The sequence below is a fragment of the Nyctereutes procyonoides genome, unplaced genomic scaffold, assembly GCF_905146905.1.
Source record: "Nyctereutes procyonoides isolate TBG_1078 unplaced genomic scaffold, NYPRO_anot_genome, whole genome shotgun sequence".
Classification (NCBI taxonomy): Eukaryota; Metazoa; Chordata; class Mammalia; order Carnivora; family Canidae; genus Nyctereutes; species Nyctereutes procyonoides.
This window is the reverse complement of record NW_026575037.1, coordinates 20,583,490-20,602,599: the sequence shown is the minus strand read 5'-3', so window position 1 is coordinate 20,602,599 and position 19,110 is coordinate 20,583,490. Positions and strand designations below refer to the sequence as shown.

Genomic DNA, 19,110 nt, shown 5'->3' with positions numbered 1-19,110 from the left:
TCCGTCAAGGAGAAGTCTTTCAAGACTGAGGTGATGAAATGAAACCTTCTGAGATAAACCCACGCCAAGGAAATTTGTCATGAGCCGACCTGCACCATGGGAATTGCTACAGGAAGTTCCTCAGGCAGAAGGGGAATGAGAGCTGATGGAAAGTCAGAACCCTGGGGAACAGAGGAAGAGCAGTCCTCTCGTTGAAAGAGCAGTCCTCTCTCCTCTTTCTGGCCCTTGTCTGTTGGTCAGATTGAACGTCCTAGGATGTTCTGGTGTAGTCCCTGCCCCAACCCTGTGGTGTTGGTTTTTGGTTCCAAATTCTGCCAAGCCCCTTAGTAGATCCTGAGAGCGATCTATCAGGTCATGACCAGTAGTTTACTTGGTAAGAAGCAGAGTAGAATGGGAAATTGAGCAGAGTCCACTGGCATGAGGCTAACTTTTGTATTTCAGGCCTGCGTGCTCACATACTGGTTTACAGGGTAAAATGTGCCATTTGATCTCTAGGCTGCAGGCCAAGATGTTTGGAAAACGCTGCCCTAAGTCCACTGGCCTTTCCATTTCTTGCACATCTCTGTTTGTGTATGTTGTTGCTCCCTGAGAACGACCTTTCTGCGTATGTGTGCATGGCTACCTGCTTTTCGACTTTTAAGTTTGAGCTCAAGTATTACTTTCTCAGAAGAGTATGTGTTCCCTGCTTTCCTGGGAAAGCAGGGTACTGCAATCAGTGTCAGCATGACCTTTAAAAAAATCCCTAGAGCAAAGGACGATCAAAAGTTGCTCTTGAACTTACCCCAAATGTGTATGTGGCGGTCAGACCTTTCTCAAAACTTGTCACTAATGGGAAAAAATGTAGGAAAGCCAATAAACTATAATGTGAGTCTTTTCTAGGAGGAAAAAAGTTACTAGATTTGTCTAAATCTATTTCCCTGGAGTTAAAATGTACATACATATACAGGGTTCTTGGGTATTTTTTTCCTTAATTAACAACTTGCCTTTCATTCCTTGTCTGTTTCTTCCCACTGGAAATTACTGCTTTGCATTATTTTTTCTGTCCCTGTGTTAACGCAGGTTTCCATTAATTCTGGAATTTCTTTACTTTTCAGTGGTCAGATGTCCATTTCCAGAACCCGAAAATGGCAAACTGGTGTTGGGATTTAGCAGGAAATACTACTACAAAGCAAGAATTGAATTTGAATGCCTTTCAGGGTTTTACCATAAGGGTCCCAATTTTGCAGTCTGTGGCAGTAACAGTACTTGGGAGCCTGAGATGCCGATGTGTCTTAAAGGTACAATGGATATCGTTTTCCTTCTTGTCTTTTTTTATTATTATTATTATTATTATTATGTTGTTTCTTTGACATTAAATATCAGTGATGCCAGATAGTTGAAAAGAAGCAATTTTAGTATTTAACTCTGTCTTGGATTTATTTCCCTGATAGATAAATGACAAAAAGAATTGTGCTATTGTGATTTTATATATTTTCATAGGGTCTTTGCATGTTATGTATATACCAATGTATATAAATTTCTCTCATGTGTAAAAAGGAATAGCCATTTTCCAGAAAATTGAAGCTGAGACTTTCTACCTAAATAAGTTAAGAATGAAAGGCATACTTCATATAAATGAAAAGAACACAATAATTCCCAGGTGGCTGATCCATTTTACATTATCTTTTTTCCAGTGCTGATTCCTCCTACTACCAGTCCTCCGATTTTGAGTCATACAGGTTTAGTAATTTACTGCTTATATCCAGAAATCTTTAAAATTCCTGGTGTATGTGCCGGTAATAACTCCCAGTCATTTGATACATTTACATTATTTTGTTTTCCAGTGTCGAGTCCTCCCAGTACAAACTCTCCAATTCCGAGTGTCTCAGGTTTAGTACCTTCCTGCTTATATTTTTAAAAATCCTCTAAATAATTAATTACATGCATTCATCATGTTCAGTAATGAAAAGAGGAAGAACATATTGATAGCCACTTTTAAATTGTTCATGATTCTAAAACTATTTGCCATAGTGTACAGATATAAACAGATATGCAAACTTGGGCAAGTTATATAAACGTTAAATGTGTCTGTATTTGTAAAATGATTTAATGCCTTCCTCATGGAGTGCTGGCAAACTTTTAATAGGATTCATTTAAAACAGCACAGTGCCTCGCATATGAGAAGTTCCTAAAGGTAGCTTATATGACATAACTCGCATTAATATGAGTGAAGAGGAAGGTCCTTGTCTTGTTTTAACATATATATTTTGCTATGGCCGAAGGAAATATCTTCCAGATTTCAGAGTTGCTATCTTTGAACACCATTATTTGTATGATTTATTGTCATTTAACATCTGGAATTTACATCTTAAAATACAAAGCTATAGCAAAGTTTGTTATGCATATATTCTGATGTATTTGTGCAAATACATATTTGCACAAATTACCAGAAGTAGAATTAAAAAGTTTAAAATGTATATTATTTTCACTTTGAGAAATGGTCAATCTTTTTAATATCAAAAATCAAGATTAAACCCATAATTCTGTATCGATAAAGTTGGTGAACCAAAAGAAATTAATTTTTTCAGAATCCAAGCCACCTCATATGACTATACATCTGAGTTGAAGTCATCCAGGATCAGCAACTCTGTATCCTACTTTTACTAAGAGCTTTATAAGGCGATGGGTTAAAAATGATGTCATATATTAATTTGCATTTCCCTAACTATTAGCGAAGCTGAACTTTTTTTGGTCTACTTTGATTTATTCATGTCCTTTGCTTACTTTTCTCTTATGTTTCTATAATATTTTTCTTGTTGATTTGTCAGAATTCATTATAAATGAAAGCCCTGTTAATGAAATGAACAGTTTTTTCTAGGTTTTTTCCTTTGCCTTAATTTTACTAGTCAGTTTTCTTTTTCAGATTTTTATACTATTGGATATAGATTGCTTTTTATAGTTTTATACATAAGTAGCATATGAATATAAGTCTATAAGATTTCAAACACTATAAAAGTATATAGAATAAAAGATTAGCTTTTATATAGAATATAAGATTAGCTTTTTTTCTCTTTCTCTAGTCCATTACCTGAGTTAATCACTTAATAGTTTTAGGGTGTCTTTTTATCTATTTCTGTACATAAGCATCCTTTTATGTGTAGTTATATATATTTTTGTGTTTTGTTTTCCTTTGTTCTTAAATTAAAATGGCATCATTTTGTTCATATTTTTCTAAAACTTGTACTTTTTCCACTTCATGGATTGGGGTTGTATTTAGATATATTATATCCCATCCTTTTTCATGATGACTTTAAGATATCATCAGGGGCCTTTTATATGTGTAGTTGGGTATATTTATCTTTTCCCTAATGGCTATGTGTTTTGTCTTTTTTTTATAAAGTCTTTAGGTCTTCCCCATGCTGAAACATGTATTTCAACCATGCATTCTGATTACATTCTTTGCATTTAATTTGTTGATGCATCTGAAACTCATTGTGGTAGGTGGAGTGAGATAGGGTCCCTCTCTACCCTACCCATCCCCATTCAGTGGCAAAGTAGGAACATCTGTTGATTAAGTGGTCTTTTCTCCAGCTATTTTCAAGTACCAAATTTTATTATAAAATTCATGGGTATTCTAGTCCTCTTTCTATTCCCTTGAGCTCTACGTTCTTGCACCAGCACCAGATGATGTTTTTATCACAGTACTATGATACGTTTCAATATCTGGCGGAACACTTTTTTTTCAGAAATGTTTATAGACTATTCTGTGTATTAATTTTTTAAAGATTCTATTCATTTATTTATTTGAGAGAAAGAGAGGGAGAGTGCGTGGGTGAGGAGCAAAGGGAGAGAGACAAGCAAATTCCGTGCTGAGCATAGAATCTGACATGGGGCTCGGTATCAGGGCCCTGAGATCATGACCTGAGCCGAAATCAAGAGTCGGATGCTTAACTGACTGAGCCACTCAGGCGCGGTGCCCCCGTGTGTTAATTGCTTTAAATAAACTTTTGTACCATTTTAACCATTGTAAATGTACATCTCAGTGGCAGTAAGTGCATCCACATTATTTATAACCGTCACTACTACGTGTATCTCCAAAATGTTTTCATCTCAAATTGAATCTTAATTCCTACTAAACAGCAGCTTTCCATCTCTCCACCCTTCTGCCACTGCCACCTGACCCCCAGCATTGGCACCCACTATTCTACTTTCTGTCTCTGTGAATTTGACTATTCCAAGTACCTCATAAAAGTGGAGTAATGTCTGGCTTATTGCAGTTAGCATAATGTATTCTGCTTATTTCGCTTAGGATAATGTTTTCAAATTTCATCCATCTTATAGCATATAGAAAACTTATTTCTTTTTCTGGCTGAATAAGAAGTCCATTGTATTATGTACCACATTATGTTTATGCATTTATCTGTTCGGTCATTTCTACCTTTTGGCTATTCTGAATCATGTTACTCTGAATAAAAGCATTTGAGTAACTGTTTGAGGCTCAATTTTCAGTTTTGATGGTTCATCTATCTACCTAGGAATGGAATTGCTTGCGTTATATGGTAATTCTGTGTTTACTTTTCTGAGAAATAGCCATACTATCTTCCACAGTGGCCATACCATGTTACCTTCCCATTAGTGATGCACAAAGATTACAATTTCTTTTTTAAATTTTATTTAAATTCAATTAAATAACATATAATGTATCATTGATTTCAGAGCTAGAAGTCAGTGATTCATCAGTCTTATGTAATACCCAATGCTCATTACAGCAAATGCCCTCCTTAATGCCCAACCCCCAGTTACCCCATCCCCCACCCCACTCCCTCCAGCAACCCTTAGTTTGTTTCCTATGATTAAAAGTCTCTTATGGTTTGTTTCTTATGTTTCATCTTGTTTTATTTTTTCTTCTCTTCCCCCATGATGCTATTTTGTTTCTTAAATTCCACATATAAATGAGATCATAATTGTCTTTCTCTGATTGACTTATTTTGCTTAGTTTAATATCTTTTAGTTCCATCCATGTTATTTCAAATGGCAAGATTTCTTTTTTTGATGGCTGAGTAGTATTCCATTGTGTATTTGTGTGTGTGTATATATATCTTTTGTATCCATTCATCTGTTGATGGACATCTGGGCTCTTTCCATAGTTTGGCTTTTGTGGACATTGCTGCTATAAACATTGGGTTTCAGGTGCCCCTTCAGATCACTACATTTGTATTTTAGGAATAAATACCCAGTAGTATAATTGCTCAGTAAGATTCCAGTTTCTCCACCTCTTTGCCAACACTTGTTCTTTTTTTTTTTTTTAAGATTTTCTTTTTTTATTCATGAGAGGCACAGAAAGAGAGGCAGAGACACAGGCAGAGGGAGAAGCGGGCTCCCTGCGGGGAACCCTATGCGGGACTCGATCCCAGGACCCCAGGATCATGACCTGAGCCAAAAGCAGACGTTCAATCACTGAACCACCCAGGCATCCCGCAACACTTGTTCTTTTTCTGTTCTTTGATAATAGCTATCCTAACACATGTGAAGTAGCATCTCATTGATTTTTGTTGTTTTGTTTTGTTTTGCTTTTTTGAAGTAGGCTCTGCCTAGCACGGACCCCAATGTGTGGCCTGAACTCACAACCCTGAGATCAAGAGTTGGAAGCTTAACATACTGAGCCTACCTTCTCATTGTGGTTTTTATTTGCATTTCCCTAATGATTAGTGATTAGTCGTCTTTTCGTGTGCTTATTGTCTTTTGCAGATCTTTGGAGAAATGTCTATTCAGGTCCTTTGCCCATTTGCCAAGTCATTTAATTGGCGATTTCTTTTTTTTTTTGGTATTGAGTTTTTTGAGTTCATATATTTTGTGTATTAGTGCTTTATCAAGTGTGTGATTTGCAGATGTTTTCTCTCATTCTGTGGATTGCCTTTTCACTCTATTTACAGTGTCCATTGATGGACAAAATCAGTGCCCATTGATTTTCATGAAGTCCAGTTTATCTATTTTTTCTTTTGTTTCCTGTGCTTTTGTTATCACATTCAAGAATAGTTGCCAAATCTAACATCACAAAGCTTGTTCTGTATGTTTTCTTTTAAGAGTTATATACTTGTAGCTCTATATTTAGTTGTATCCATTTTTAGTTAATTTTTGTGGATGGTGTAAAGCAAGGGTCCAACTTCATCCTTCTGAGTTTGGATATCCAGTTTTCTAAGAACCATTTGTTGAAAATTTTGCTCTTTCTCTATTAAATATTCTTAGTACCCCTAGTGGAATCATTTGACCATAGTCATAAGGGTTTATTTTTTGAGTTCTTTATTCTGTTCCATTGGTCTGTGTGTCTGTATTTTGCCAATTGCTTCTCTATTTGATTGCTGTAGTTTGTAGTAGTAAGTAGTAAGTTTTAAAATCAGGAAGTGTGAGTCCTCCCAACTTTGTTGTTCTTTTTCAAGATTATCGTGGCTATTTTTAGTCACTTGAGATGCCATATGAATTATAGGTTGTTTTTTTTTTTCTGTTTCTGCAACATGCATATTCAAGATGGTGATGGGGTTGCATTCAGTCTGTAGATTGCTCTGTGTAGTATTAACATTTTTAATAATATTAAGTCTTCTAATTCATGAACATGGAATGTCTTTCCACCTATCTTCAGTTCATTTCAGCTACGTTGTGTGGTTTTCAGTCCTTCACCTTCTTGCTTGTTTTATTCCTATTTTGTTTGTTTTGGATGCTATTGTAAATGAGATTGTTTTCTTAATTTCCTTTTTTGAATTGTTCATTGTTAGTATATAGAAACATAGCTGATTTTTGTGTGTTGATTTTGTGTCCTGCAGCCTTGCTGAATTCATTTATTTCTAATTTTGTGTGTGTGTGTGTGTGTGTGTGTGTGTGTGTGTGTGAGAGAGAGAGAGAGAGAGAGAGAGAGAGAGAGAGAGATCCTTAGAGTTTTCTATGTAAAGGTCACAACATCTGGAACAGGGATCATTTTATTTCTTCCTTCCCAACTTGGAAGCTTGTTATTTCTTCTTCTTGCCTAATTGCTCTGACCAGAACTTCTAATATGTTTAGTGAAAGTGGAAAATCCAGGCCTCTTGTCTTGTTCCTGAACTTAAGGGAAAAACTTTCAGTCTTTGGCCAATGAGTATGATGCTAGTGATGGCTTTTTCATAAATTTATTTTATTAATTTCATAAATTTATTAATTTCATAAATTTATTTTATTAATTTCATAAATTTATTGTAACAATAAATACTTGAATTTTTTAAAGATTTTATTTATTCATGAGAGAGAGGCAGAGATATAGGCAGAGGGAGAAGTAGGCTCCCTGCAAGGAACCTGATGCAGGACTTGATCCCAGGACCCTGGGATCGTGACCTGAGCCAAAGGCAGATGCTCAACCACTGACCACTCAGGTGCCTCCATAATTTTAACAATATACTTACAATATAGTTGCATATTGTCACAGGAAATGTTACTGGATATGAAGAATGCTGATCACATACAAATTTACAATATTTTATGATGCTACTTTTAATGGGAAACATTCATGTATATAAGTAAAACAAAATTATGGGTTTTTGCATGAAGGCAAAAATTCAAAACCTATGAATTTAGAGGTCTTTACGCTTTATTTTTTTCCTCTCTCTCTCTTTTTTCTTAACTTATTTCTTTTTTTTTTTCCCCCTAGGATCTCCCAAGCCCAGTGATGAAACACCACCTAGTGACACTTCAGGTACTATTTTGGTTATTAATAGCCTTGTATTATGAGACCCTAGCATTCTACATGTAAATATCATATTTCAGTTACCTGTAGTTAGAGAAGAAACAGCATGTCACAAATTGGTAATGAGTAACATTTGGGGGGCACCTGGGTGGCTCAGTGGTTGAGCATCTGCCTTTGGCTCAGGGCGTAGTGATCCCAGGGTCCTGGGATCAAGTCCCATATCAGGCTCCCCACACAGAGCCTGCTTCTCCCTCTGCCTATGTCTCTGCCTCTCTCTGTGTGTTTCTCATGAATAAATAAATAAAATCTTTTAAAAAAATGACACTTGGAGTTATTTTAATAGTGTAGATACCATGACAGATGTAAGCAGCAGTATGTGTGAATACATATAGACAATGTAATTGAGAGGTACTTCCCCAAATAGGATTCCTAGTAGGGTGAGGTAACTTTCTTAAATGCTATAATTATATATAGGTTAAAATACATAAAACATAACTTGCTGTCCATGTGGTAGTGTTATTTTTTTATGGCAATTTGTAGATCAGTTTTCTTTCTCCTTGTATCTTATATACATATGCCTTAAAGTGCTACAGGTTGATTTAGTTTTTCCTAGGACACACTGGCATGGCAAACTTCATGTAGGCTAAGATAGTCCACACAATGTATGTTAAAGAATATGAAAAGAAAAAGTATAGTTGTGACACTTAAATATAATGATTTCTTGATAAGTAAATGAAGAGAAGTATCTATTTTATTTATATTAGACTAGTGTCATATGGTTAACCTTTTTATAACTCTTTAGGCTTGTTATATTTGCTCTGAACACTGTAGTCAGACTCTGATTGTGCCAGTAAAAACAGTGTGATCTTAAGGTATTAAGCACTTGATAATTTCTTATGAAATGAAAAGATCAGACTTCAACGTGACATTTTATGTTTTGACTTCCAGAACTTTAATATAAATAATAGCAGTTTAGAAGCAGGGGTACTCTTGACATCACTGCTAAGAATTAAGATTTTGTAGTATGATTTATTTCCTTCTGGGTAGTCAAAAACAACGTTTAAGTTTCTATGCATTATTTTTATCCATGTGCCCTGGTATTTCATTTATGTACTTAGAATTTCCTTGGTAATTAGGATTATGTTTTAGTTTTAGGGGATGGAGGATCAGAAGGGGTTCATGATAAGATAAAGTATTATTTTGAAGGTTCTACAACTAACATCTGTGTGATAGACAAATGGAAATTCATCTATGACTTAGTCCACATACTCCACTTTTGTGGAAAAAGTATGAATTTCTAACAAAATCACAAACGATGGAATGAATACTGAACTAAATAAACCAACTATAATGGAGTAATCCCTTTTGAAACAATTTTCTTCTAATCTACTAAATAATAATTGTCCTAAGTTTTACTGATACGGTAACTATAGCACAAAACAATCAAAAGTAAAGTTCCTAACAAAGAGTCAGTTTTACAAGGTGGAGCCTAAACATGGGATCCGAATCCAAGGGTTTTGTGATCAGAATGAACTGGACGTGCTAGCACTTGTGCTAGAACCAGACTGAGGAATAGTTCTGTTGCCATAGTGTATAGGTAATCTGATCAAAGTTAGATGCACACCCTTATGTGCACAACCCTTAAAATGTTTTCGTTTTTTTCCCAGGCAAAGGATACATTGTTGTGATTGTTCTCTCGGTCTGTAAGTACCCCAAACTTTGATGCCACTTAAATGAAAATATTACTCAGAAAAAGTGCATTAATTATATGTTTATTTAATTAACATTTTATTTTTAAAATTAAATTATTTTAAACTTAACTTTTCAGTGTTTATAGTTTATATAGCTTGAAATGAAGTACACCAGTCTAGGACAGCCTGACCTTGTATACAATACACTATGTTTTGCTGGTGGATATATGTCCTTTTATACTATATATGTCCACTTAGTAACAAAGCCTACTAAACACTACATGTGTTTTTGGGATGATTGGTCATGAGTTTGTGTCCCAAAGATGCTTTTTTTTTTTTTTTCCAAAGATGCTTTGAGTAATTTTCTAAACTAAGCAATGATTCTTCTGTGGTTTACTGTGGACTGTTCAAGTGACTCCAGGGAATGAGCTTTGGATAGTGAAGAGTCCAGACAGAATGTAAATAGATAATGTGTTTAAATAAAATAACATTTTTCTGACCACTGAAATGCAACCAACACTTACTTATTTCTGCTGCTAAATTTTGAATCTTGACAATCAGTTCTCTGTTAAATATTGTTTCCTGGTTTCTTGTAGTTGCTGGCCTTGTAGTCATTGTCATCATCGTGTTCATAGTGTATCGACAAAAGAAGAAAGGGTAAATAAAAGCATATCCCTTCTAATTTATGGTTCTTCTTACTCTTGACATAATTTGTGCAGCTTTTCTGTTTGTCCCGCATGCTGTGTTTTTCTAAACTGTGCCTACATGAGTGTGCCATCCCAGTTGCATTTCTTTACTAAAAATGTCTTAGGTTGCATTTACTGTCACTGCACCCAGAGCCCTCTCTGCAGAGTGGCTCCAGCTATTAGGACTGCAAGAAACATCTCTGTGGGATTTGAGGTTTAAGTTCTATAGCAAATCATGGACCTTTCTGGGTCCTTTCCCACCTAGTTTGACCCTATTTCCTAGATTGGACTAGTGGCCGAGATTAGATTTAGAACCATTCACTATGGAGACTTAGTTGTATGCACTGGAATTTTTACAATGAAATTTTCCATTTATCTATGTAACTCAGGTAAGAGGCTACATGGGTTCTCAACCTGATTTGCTTTTTTTTTTTTTTTTTTTAAGAGTCATTACTTAACCTTGTTAAACTGGGGAAAGAAAAGCAGCAGTATTTGATTTCCCTCTTATGTTCTCTTAATTTACTAGGTTGCTGTAAAATGGTTGGGGGTTGCTGACAGGGGTAAGATTTACAAAGCACCTCATTATTAACTTTATCTGTGTCTTAATCTATATAAATGAAAGGTGGGGAAGCTTAAAATAGAAAAAATTTACCGGTATATATCTTCTGAGCAGAGGAGGTTTTCTAAGCCTCAGACTTAAATGAGTTATAATTTAGGAAAGACTTAGAATAAATCCCGGAACACAGACCAAATTAGGTGCTTTGAAATTTCTGATAGTGATTTGTTTTTTCCCTATTGATTTGAAAATAGCTTTAAAATCAAACAAATAACTTTAAGACCTTTGGTATTCATGGTTTTATGATATATTTTCCCATATATTTAATCATCTGGCTTAGGCTATGTAATAAAAGTACATTACTTACTCATAAAGAGGTCAGACTTTTAAAACATTAGTTTTTCTTTTTTTAAATTTATTTGAGAGATAGAGTGCAAAAGCATGAGGGGCAGAGGGAAAAGGAGAGAGAAGTTCAAGCAGATTCCATGCTGAGCCTGGAGCCTGACACAGGGCTAAACCTCATGACCCTGAGATCAGGACCTGTGCCAAAACCAAGAGTCGGACACTTAACCAACTGAGCCACCAAGGCGCCCCTGCTTAGTTTTTTTTTTTTTTAATACCCACAGTGCCTTCATTTGAGTCTTCAATCTTATATTTGTAGAACACATGATATGCATATTTGATTTCTAAATCAGCAGTAAAATTATGTATACATAGCATTCTGAGTAGGAAATATGATCAGGGAAATATTTCTACAAGTCCAAAATTTTTGTGTAGAAATAGGTTCTAAAATAAAAAACAAAACAAAATATCTCTCTGCCCTTACTTTGTTTAAAACAACACTGTGTCAGGGGCACCAGTGTGGCTCAGTAGCTGAGTGTCTGCCTTTGGCTTAGGGCATGATCCTGGGGTCCAGGGATTGAGTTCCGCATCAGGCTCCTCACACAGAGCCTGCTTCTCCCTTTGCCTATGTGTCTGCCTCTTTCTGTGAGTCTCTCATGAATACAAAACTAATATATTTACAAACAAAACAGTGCATCAAAACACATACAAGTTCCTTAACAAGTGTTAATGATACTCTCTGTAGCTACTGTTAACAGGTCTTTTAAAAGTGAGCAATTATCTGAGCAGTGTACCCCAGATGAAAGATTTCCATAGCATTACCGATCTGAGATTCTGTGTCCAGTGAGCTCGCGGTGATACTGCTGCTGAGTTACCAGGGTGGAGAATATTATTGTTGTACCCATATTTTTGAAATGTGAAGAAACGCCATCAAACTTAATGGTAAAATTTTCCCCTGTTTAAGATAATTGAATTTTCTAAAAATGCCACATCTGTGTGTATGTTTTTTTTTAAAGTGTGGGCTAATGTTTAGTTTTATGTTGCTTTTCAAAAAAAAACCAAAAAAACAAAAAACCAACAAGATTTCTGTTTATTCTTTGCACTGCTTCATGTCCATCGTCTTTCCCCCTGAGTGGTGTTGCCTCGAAACTTCCTCATGAGACTCTCGGGTGCATGCAGTTCCTTCTCTCTCTCTAGCGGCTAACCCTAGAAGCAGGGCACTAGGCACAGACAGGCCCAGATTCCTGCTAACACTTGGTCCAGAATGGATTTTGATGTAAACTTGATGACTTGGGAACACAGTTGCCCTTCTGCAGCCTCTATCCCAAAGGACACAAATAGTGTAAGTTGTCATTTTTCAGAGCACCAAACGTATATGAATTATTTGATGAGCATGGCCTCATGCCAAAGTGTTCTGCTAGGTTGTCTGTTCCTTAGTCCCAGCTAGGAATAGATTGGGATCCCAGGGCGTGTGAAGCAGGCCACACCAACACACCCTTGCCTTCTTCGTTCCAGTTTCCTTTCTTAACTAATCTGCCACCATGCTCTCTGGTCTGGGAGTCCCCAGCCCTTCCTTGCCCTGTGCTTTGTGATGGCTTGAGTCCTGTTTTGCTTGTCATGACTGCGTAGCTCAGGAATACGGATGCCATTGGTTTACACTGATGTGTTCATATATGGGGAGTGATTTTCATTTCATAAATGCATGATTTTCTCTACTCTGGTTACATCATCCCCGGGGAAATGAGAGTTTACCGACATCCATTCGAATTATTTACACAATTGATGTAGTTTATTACCTGTGACTAAATAGGTTTTCCTTTCTTTCTATTAAGGATACTTATTATTTGGTATAACTGAAACGTATTTCTATAATAATGACTGATCCAGTAACTTTATAAGTTTTAAGCTGTCTGTGCTTCAATGAAGGTTACAGGAGGTTTGGGGATTTACTACATCCAGTGGCCAGATGAGGCAGTGAGGAGGGTAGTGACATGGGGCAAAGCAACCAAAGGATCAAATCAACTTTGAACATTTTTCCACTTGGCTCTCAAATTCTTGAGCTTTCAACAAACTCTTAAGAAAATTTAAATGACTGATAAATAAGAAAGGATTTTGTAGTTAGTCAAGAGAGCAGACTTTAGATCCATCCCAGAAAAATGGGACGTCCAGTCGTAAGATTTGCAGACGCCTTCCCTGGGGGTGCAAACAGATATACCTCAGGAGGACACTGTACTTGACATGCCTGAAAATGTCTGCCTTGTCATGACATTGACTTTTTTTTTAATGATAAATATATTTTTTATTGGTGTTCAATTTGCCAACATACGACATTGACTTCTCAGACAGTAGTGCATGGATTTAACATATGCTCTGTGTATTCCGTCTAAATCCGAGGTGTGAGAGACAAAGGGCCATTTGTCCTCACACAGTCTTACTGTGAAAGTTTATTTTATTAGCATCAGGCTAAATGGATTCAGAGGTAAACAGATTGCACAGAAATTTAGAATCTGTTCATCTACTGGGTGATCTATAAGACATCAGAGTTAAAGTCACTTCTTACACAAAATTCCTGCTTCAAGTACCTAAATGAGTATCAGAAATTTGTAATTTTATGAATCTAATTGTCAGCTGCTCTTCCCTTTTCCTCTGCCATTGATTTTTATCCCACTTATGACGCTGTTCTACTTCCTTTTGGTTTGATATGACTGTTTTATTCAGCCCTCTTCCCTTCCTCTGTTCAGCACATACCAAACTGGTGAGAGCCACAGAGAAGTAAAGTTTAATTCTCTCTGAGAAGAAGAGATGAGAGAAAGGTTTGCTTTTATCATTAAAAGGTATTGGTTTTGTGTGTTTCTTGTCAGAGATGTCCTATCTAGAACAGAAAATATTCAATGAATATTTAGGTATCAGTACCCTGAACTAACATATATTGGCAGTAAACATCCAGGCAGACACTTAGATTCCTGTTCTGTTTGCTAAATTATTGATTTTTTTTATACTATTCCTGTTTTAAATAATATGTCCTGGCAGGCTTTTACTTTGACACAGGCTCCAACTGAGTAATGTCTCCATTGTCCTTTTATCAGACTGTCTGGCTTCCTTGACCTCTTAGTAGCTGTGAACCCAAAAGTGCAGAAATTTTTTATCCCAGTGAGAAATAATCATAAAGTCTGTTCATTTTAAGTGCAGGGAGGGAAAATATCCTTTTTCAGAAACCAAAATACATTTCACTTAATTTTGTAAAAGCATTCAATTTCAATTCACAAATATTAACTTTAAAGACATTTGTCAAAAAAAATTATAAAAAAAAGGCATTTATCTGTTTTCCATGAACAGAATATTTTTAGTGTACAAAGAGAAACCAAACAAAAACTCCTTAGATTTTGAAAAACTGAATTGGCTTGCCTTAGACCCTTTGAGTCAATCCACTTTGGGTTGTCGAATGAAATGAATTGGAAGTGTTCCTCTCTTTGCGCCAGAATGTGTGTCTCCCTGGCCGGGAGGAGAGAAGAAGTGATTCTCACCACTTACAGTGTGAGGTGCTACCTTGTGTTACAGCCAAGAGTTGGGGAGCAGACTCTACAAAGGCCAATAGGAAGGGCAATGTCTTGGTAAAAGCAGAGTGGTGTCTTGGGTCACAGGAGCAAGAGGAAGATAGGACACACCAACCAGAAGTGGCAGTCGGGGCCCGCCCAGTCCCGTGAATCTTCTTGGTTTCTTAGACCTTTGAAAAGGCTACAGCCAACCAGGAAGGTAGCTTTCAGTCTGTTGGGAGCTTCAAGGTGTCTATAAACCTTTGAAGGTAATCTGTTGGATGCTGAAGGTAATATAAAACATCCATCATTAGTAATCCAGGGTTAGATTTTTCACCACCCTTAAACTGCTTCTTTGTTCTGTCAAATAAGTGTTTCTTAAAATTTATGTGAATCCTTTGTGTCTTTCTCCTCTTTTGGAGTCTATTTAAAATTCTGTTCAAAGAACAGGATTCCACCACTGTACAAACAAAAGAAGTACTGACTCCAAAAAGTAGAAGAATATGGCAGTCGTGGAGAATTCACGGACGGTCCTAACTCACAATATCAACTGGCTCACAGTAGTCCTCCGGAAATGGCTCCATCACAAGTGTATTTTTGTGACAGTGGTGGCTCATCTGATGGCCTCCCCGCCAAAGAAGTCTGAGGGTATCCCAAAACTAACATGGTTATTAGTTAGCTCTTAGGGTGGGGAGGCCTCCCTGAAATGTTCACCGTGGCTCACAGACTGGTGAACAGCTGACTTGTCCAGAGCTGGTTTTCATCTGTCCCTTCTAGTCATTTCACTAAGGCAGGGACTGGACCTGTGTTTTCCAATTCAATAGTTGATAGTCTTGTGGACTTCAAAGTGCCTAGTCCTGTATCAGTTGTGCTGTAACCATAAAATACACACCAGACTCTAAAGACTTAGTATAAAAAATGTAAAATAACACGTATATTGGGTTAAAAGTAAAATACATTAAAATTAACTTTGCTAGCCTCTTTTACTTTTATTAACGTGGCATCTAGAAAATGTAAACTTAATCCATGTGATTTGCAGCACATTTCTTTGGACAGCACTGGGCTAGAATAATAGATGTTAGAAAGATGTCTATCGTTACCATAAAATTGTGATGTTATTACCCTTAGTTATTGAAGACAATTTCTTAGTGAAACATATGATTTGCTTGACAGTAGGGCTAACTGGGGCAGTGTTAGACCTGAAGCCTGGTGGAATTGTTACCTTCTTAATAGTTTCATCTCAGAGCCAGGTTTAAAATTTCAGTATAAGCAAAATAGGTGTTTCTCTCCAGTTTTTCCCATTAGCCCTCATTTTAATTTAAGTGAGAAAATATTTACTATGTACTTTGTGTCATACTGCTCTGTTGTTTTGGAGAGAATCAAAAATATAATACAGGGATAGAAGGGTTTCTAGAGTGAGACTAGTAGCATATTTGAAATTATTTTTAAAAAGTCATTTATTTCCTAGTTCAGGCCCTCTTCCAGTTTCTTTAATTGTCAATTTTCTAAATAGACTTTGGAATTGAACTTATGTACTTAATGATATTTATCTTTAATACTTTTTGTCTCGCCTTATAGGAAAAGTGATGTTAGAGTGGAGTACAGTGCATGCCAGGATAAATCAGCTACGACAACAGAGTAGATGCGCTAAATGGTTTCTACACATCAGTTTATCTTTTGAGATCCACAGTAAATTCACACAGCTTCTATGGAAAACAGTATAAACCTTCCTCAAAAAATTAAGAACAGAGAACTACCAGATGATCCAGCAGTTCTACTCATGGGTATATATGCAAAGGAAACAAAATAACTGTGTAGCACTGTATTACTGCAGCAGCATTTACAAGAGCCCAGACAGGGAAACAACCCAAAAGAACCCAAGTGTCCACGGACAGATGAATTGTTAAAACGTGGTGTACAAATGCGGTGGCATACTATTCAGCCATTAAAAAGAAGGAAATCTTGTTCTTGAGGACAAAATATATGGACCCTCCAGGCATTTTGCAAAGTGAAAGAAGTCAGAGACAAATACTGTATGATCTCACTTATTTGTAGAAACTAAAAAACAACCAACAACAACAAACTCCTGGAAACAGAAACCAGATTGGTGGTTGCCAGTGCTGGGGGCAGAATTGGATGAAGGTCGTCAGAGGGGACAAACTTCCAGTTCTAAAATTAGCAAGAACTGGGATACGATTAATTAACGTGCGGCCTGGTGACTGTCAGTAGCAGTGCTGTATGTATATATTTTTTTAAAGATTTTATTTATTTATTCATGAAAGAGACAAACAGAGAGAGCCAGAGACACAGACAGAGGTAGAAACAGGGTCCCCGTGGGCGGCCCAATGCAGGACACAGCCCCAGGACCCCAGGATCATGACCTGAGCTAAAGGCAGGTGCTCAGCCACTGAGCCACTCATTTTTGTGCCCCAGATCTTAAAAGTTCTGATCAGGAAGGCAAAAATTTTTGTGACTAAAGTGATAGCTGTCAACTAAGTTGATTGTGGTGGTCATTTCAGAATATATACATTATCAATTCATGCTGTATGCCTTAAACATAGACAGTGTTACATGTCAGTTACATCAATAAAACAGGAAGGGGAGAAAAGGATTTATAATTATTCTGTAGTTTTTTTCACTCCCATGAATGCAACCCTTAAGGCATAACGCTAGCATTTTAATGTGGTTTGAATGTAGTCACCATCCTTTGATGCTGCTTTGAACAGTGTATGAATTTGGGTATGAACTTCTGGCCTCTTTTCCCTTAAATAACACGTGCACTTACAGGACAACTCGGCACAGTATGCCTGCTAGTATATAAGTGGGGAAATAATTCTTTTTTTAAGAATTTTTTATTTATTTAATCCTGAGAGACACAGAGACAGGGGAAACTACACTCTTGAGTGCACAGTGCTCGTCCCGTGGGGAAATAATTTTTAAAATAACTCCATTTGTAGAGAACTATATAGTTCAAGATAAATTACATTTCATTGTTTAAAAAAAAGGGATTTTAAAATCTTTTTTGTTCAAAGATTAATGCCAAGTCTTGATTCATTCTTTCAACAACTCTGTTTTAGATATTGTTTAGTGTCAAATGCCTTTACAAATATGTGTATGCTGCTTCTGCCCTTAAACACTAGAAAAAAGTGGGGCAGTTGAGTGTCTGCCTTCAGTTCAGGGTGGGATCAAGTCCCACATCGAAGCAGAGGGAGGAGTCCCACATTGAGGGAGTCTGCTTCTCCCTCTGCCTATGTCTCTGCCTCTCTCTTTGTGTCTCTCATGCACAAAGAAATAAAATCTTTAAAAAAAATTAGAAAAAAGAACACTGCGTATTGGGATTTTGAACATTTGACTTCCTTATTACTAAGAATGTTATTGGAAAATGCTCGAGGATAGAATTGTATATATATTTTTAAGTGTAATTTCTTCGTGATTTAAGGAAGCTAAAAAATGTATGGCATCGGTGCTTCGCTTTTTAGAACATCAGTAAGCAGTCTGAGAAATCAATTAGGAATTCAGAATCCGTTGCGAACTCCTGTACGACATCAGAGAGCCTTAAACAATGTCATGTGAAAGGGGTGAGTTTAGCAGGAATATATCCATCAGTTAACCTCAGGTTGTATCAGAATCTTACTTTTTAAGAGCATCGCAGGCTAAAACCAGAGTAAAACTTCAGCCATGTATTTCAGAAAAGAAAACGGGGTTTCTGCCTTGGTCACACAAGGGGACAGAAAGAGCAAACAGCTGAAGTAGCATTTGACGCTCGGGCCCAACAGAAGGGGGCCTGTGAGTCCTCACACCAGGCAGGGTCTCTCAAAGAAGCCCCATGGGCAGAGGACGGACCCTGGAATTCAGATGATGCTTTTCCCCTTGTTTTGTTTTGTTTTGTTTTGCACTTTTATATATTTAGCAGCACAAATTAGGCCAAAGAAATGTTTCCTGGAGAAGGATGTGATTGGGAATGGAGCGCGCACCAGAGTTAAGAATTGTCCTACAGATAAAGGCCCGTTCGTGAGGCGCTGCGAGTGTTCCCTCGGGGATCTGGGCAGGGATTTGGGGAAGAGAAGCTTGAATGTAAAGAAAGAGGAAATCTGAATTAAGCACAGCGGTGAAGTTTTATAATCCCCATGCCCAGACTTTTCAGGGACGTAGCACTTGCTTAGAAGCAAGGGATGGCTGTACTGTTTATTTTTGACAAGCCGAAATGGAGCGTCTTTCAACCAAAGATCATTATGCTTTTGAAAATAAACGGACTTTTATAGTCATTTCTGCTTCAGATTTAGATTTTTCATTTTAGTAGATTTATATGGCAAACGGATGTATATGTGTAAATATAAATTCTGTTTGTCAGATATTGACAAATGCGTGGGCAAACCTTTAAATGGAAAGTTCCATGGAATTACATGGAAAGAAACGCTTGGAGCCTGTGAACAGTGTGTACAGCTGTCAGAATGGATTTGCAGTGAAAGGAGAAGCCTCGTGGGCAGGGGTCTTTACCGTTCACTGCTTGAAAAGTGGATCTTCAGATGTTGCAAAAAATAAACCGTGAGCCGTGGAGAACCGTATGGGCGGCGACGTGTGCGTTGGCAGAGTGTCCTCCCCCAGAGCACAGGTG

The 19,110-nt window shown here is 37.0% G+C and overlaps 1 protein-coding gene across 6 annotated transcripts in view; it reads left to right on the top strand.

Annotated features, from left to right (window-relative positions):
* Positions 1–18,771, top strand: part of LOC129505913 (membrane cofactor protein-like) — a 47,296-nt gene extending 28,525 nt beyond the window's left edge. Inside the window, exons 6-13 of one of the 6 annotated variants that reach the window (XM_055319263.1) lie at positions 1,095–1,277; positions 1,674–1,718; positions 1,824–1,868; positions 7,652–7,696; positions 9,355–9,390; positions 9,975–10,035; positions 13,704–13,775; positions 16,074–18,771. In XM_055319263.1, coding sequence (XP_055175238.1) covers positions 1,095–1,277; positions 1,674–1,718; positions 1,824–1,868; positions 7,652–7,696; positions 9,355–9,390; positions 9,975–10,035; positions 13,704–13,755 — 467 coding nt within the window. In that variant the 3' untranslated portion in view covers positions 13,756–13,775; positions 16,074–18,771. Of the gene's footprint in view, positions 1–1,094; positions 1,278–1,673; positions 1,719–1,823; positions 1,869–7,651; positions 7,697–9,354; positions 9,391–9,974; positions 10,036–10,590; positions 10,625–13,703; positions 13,797–16,073 lie in introns of all 6 variants that reach the window. The other 5 variants (XM_055319262.1, XM_055319266.1, XM_055319261.1 and 2 more) reach the window with 5 other exon arrangements.
* Positions 18,772–19,110: the final 339 nt, after the last annotated feature.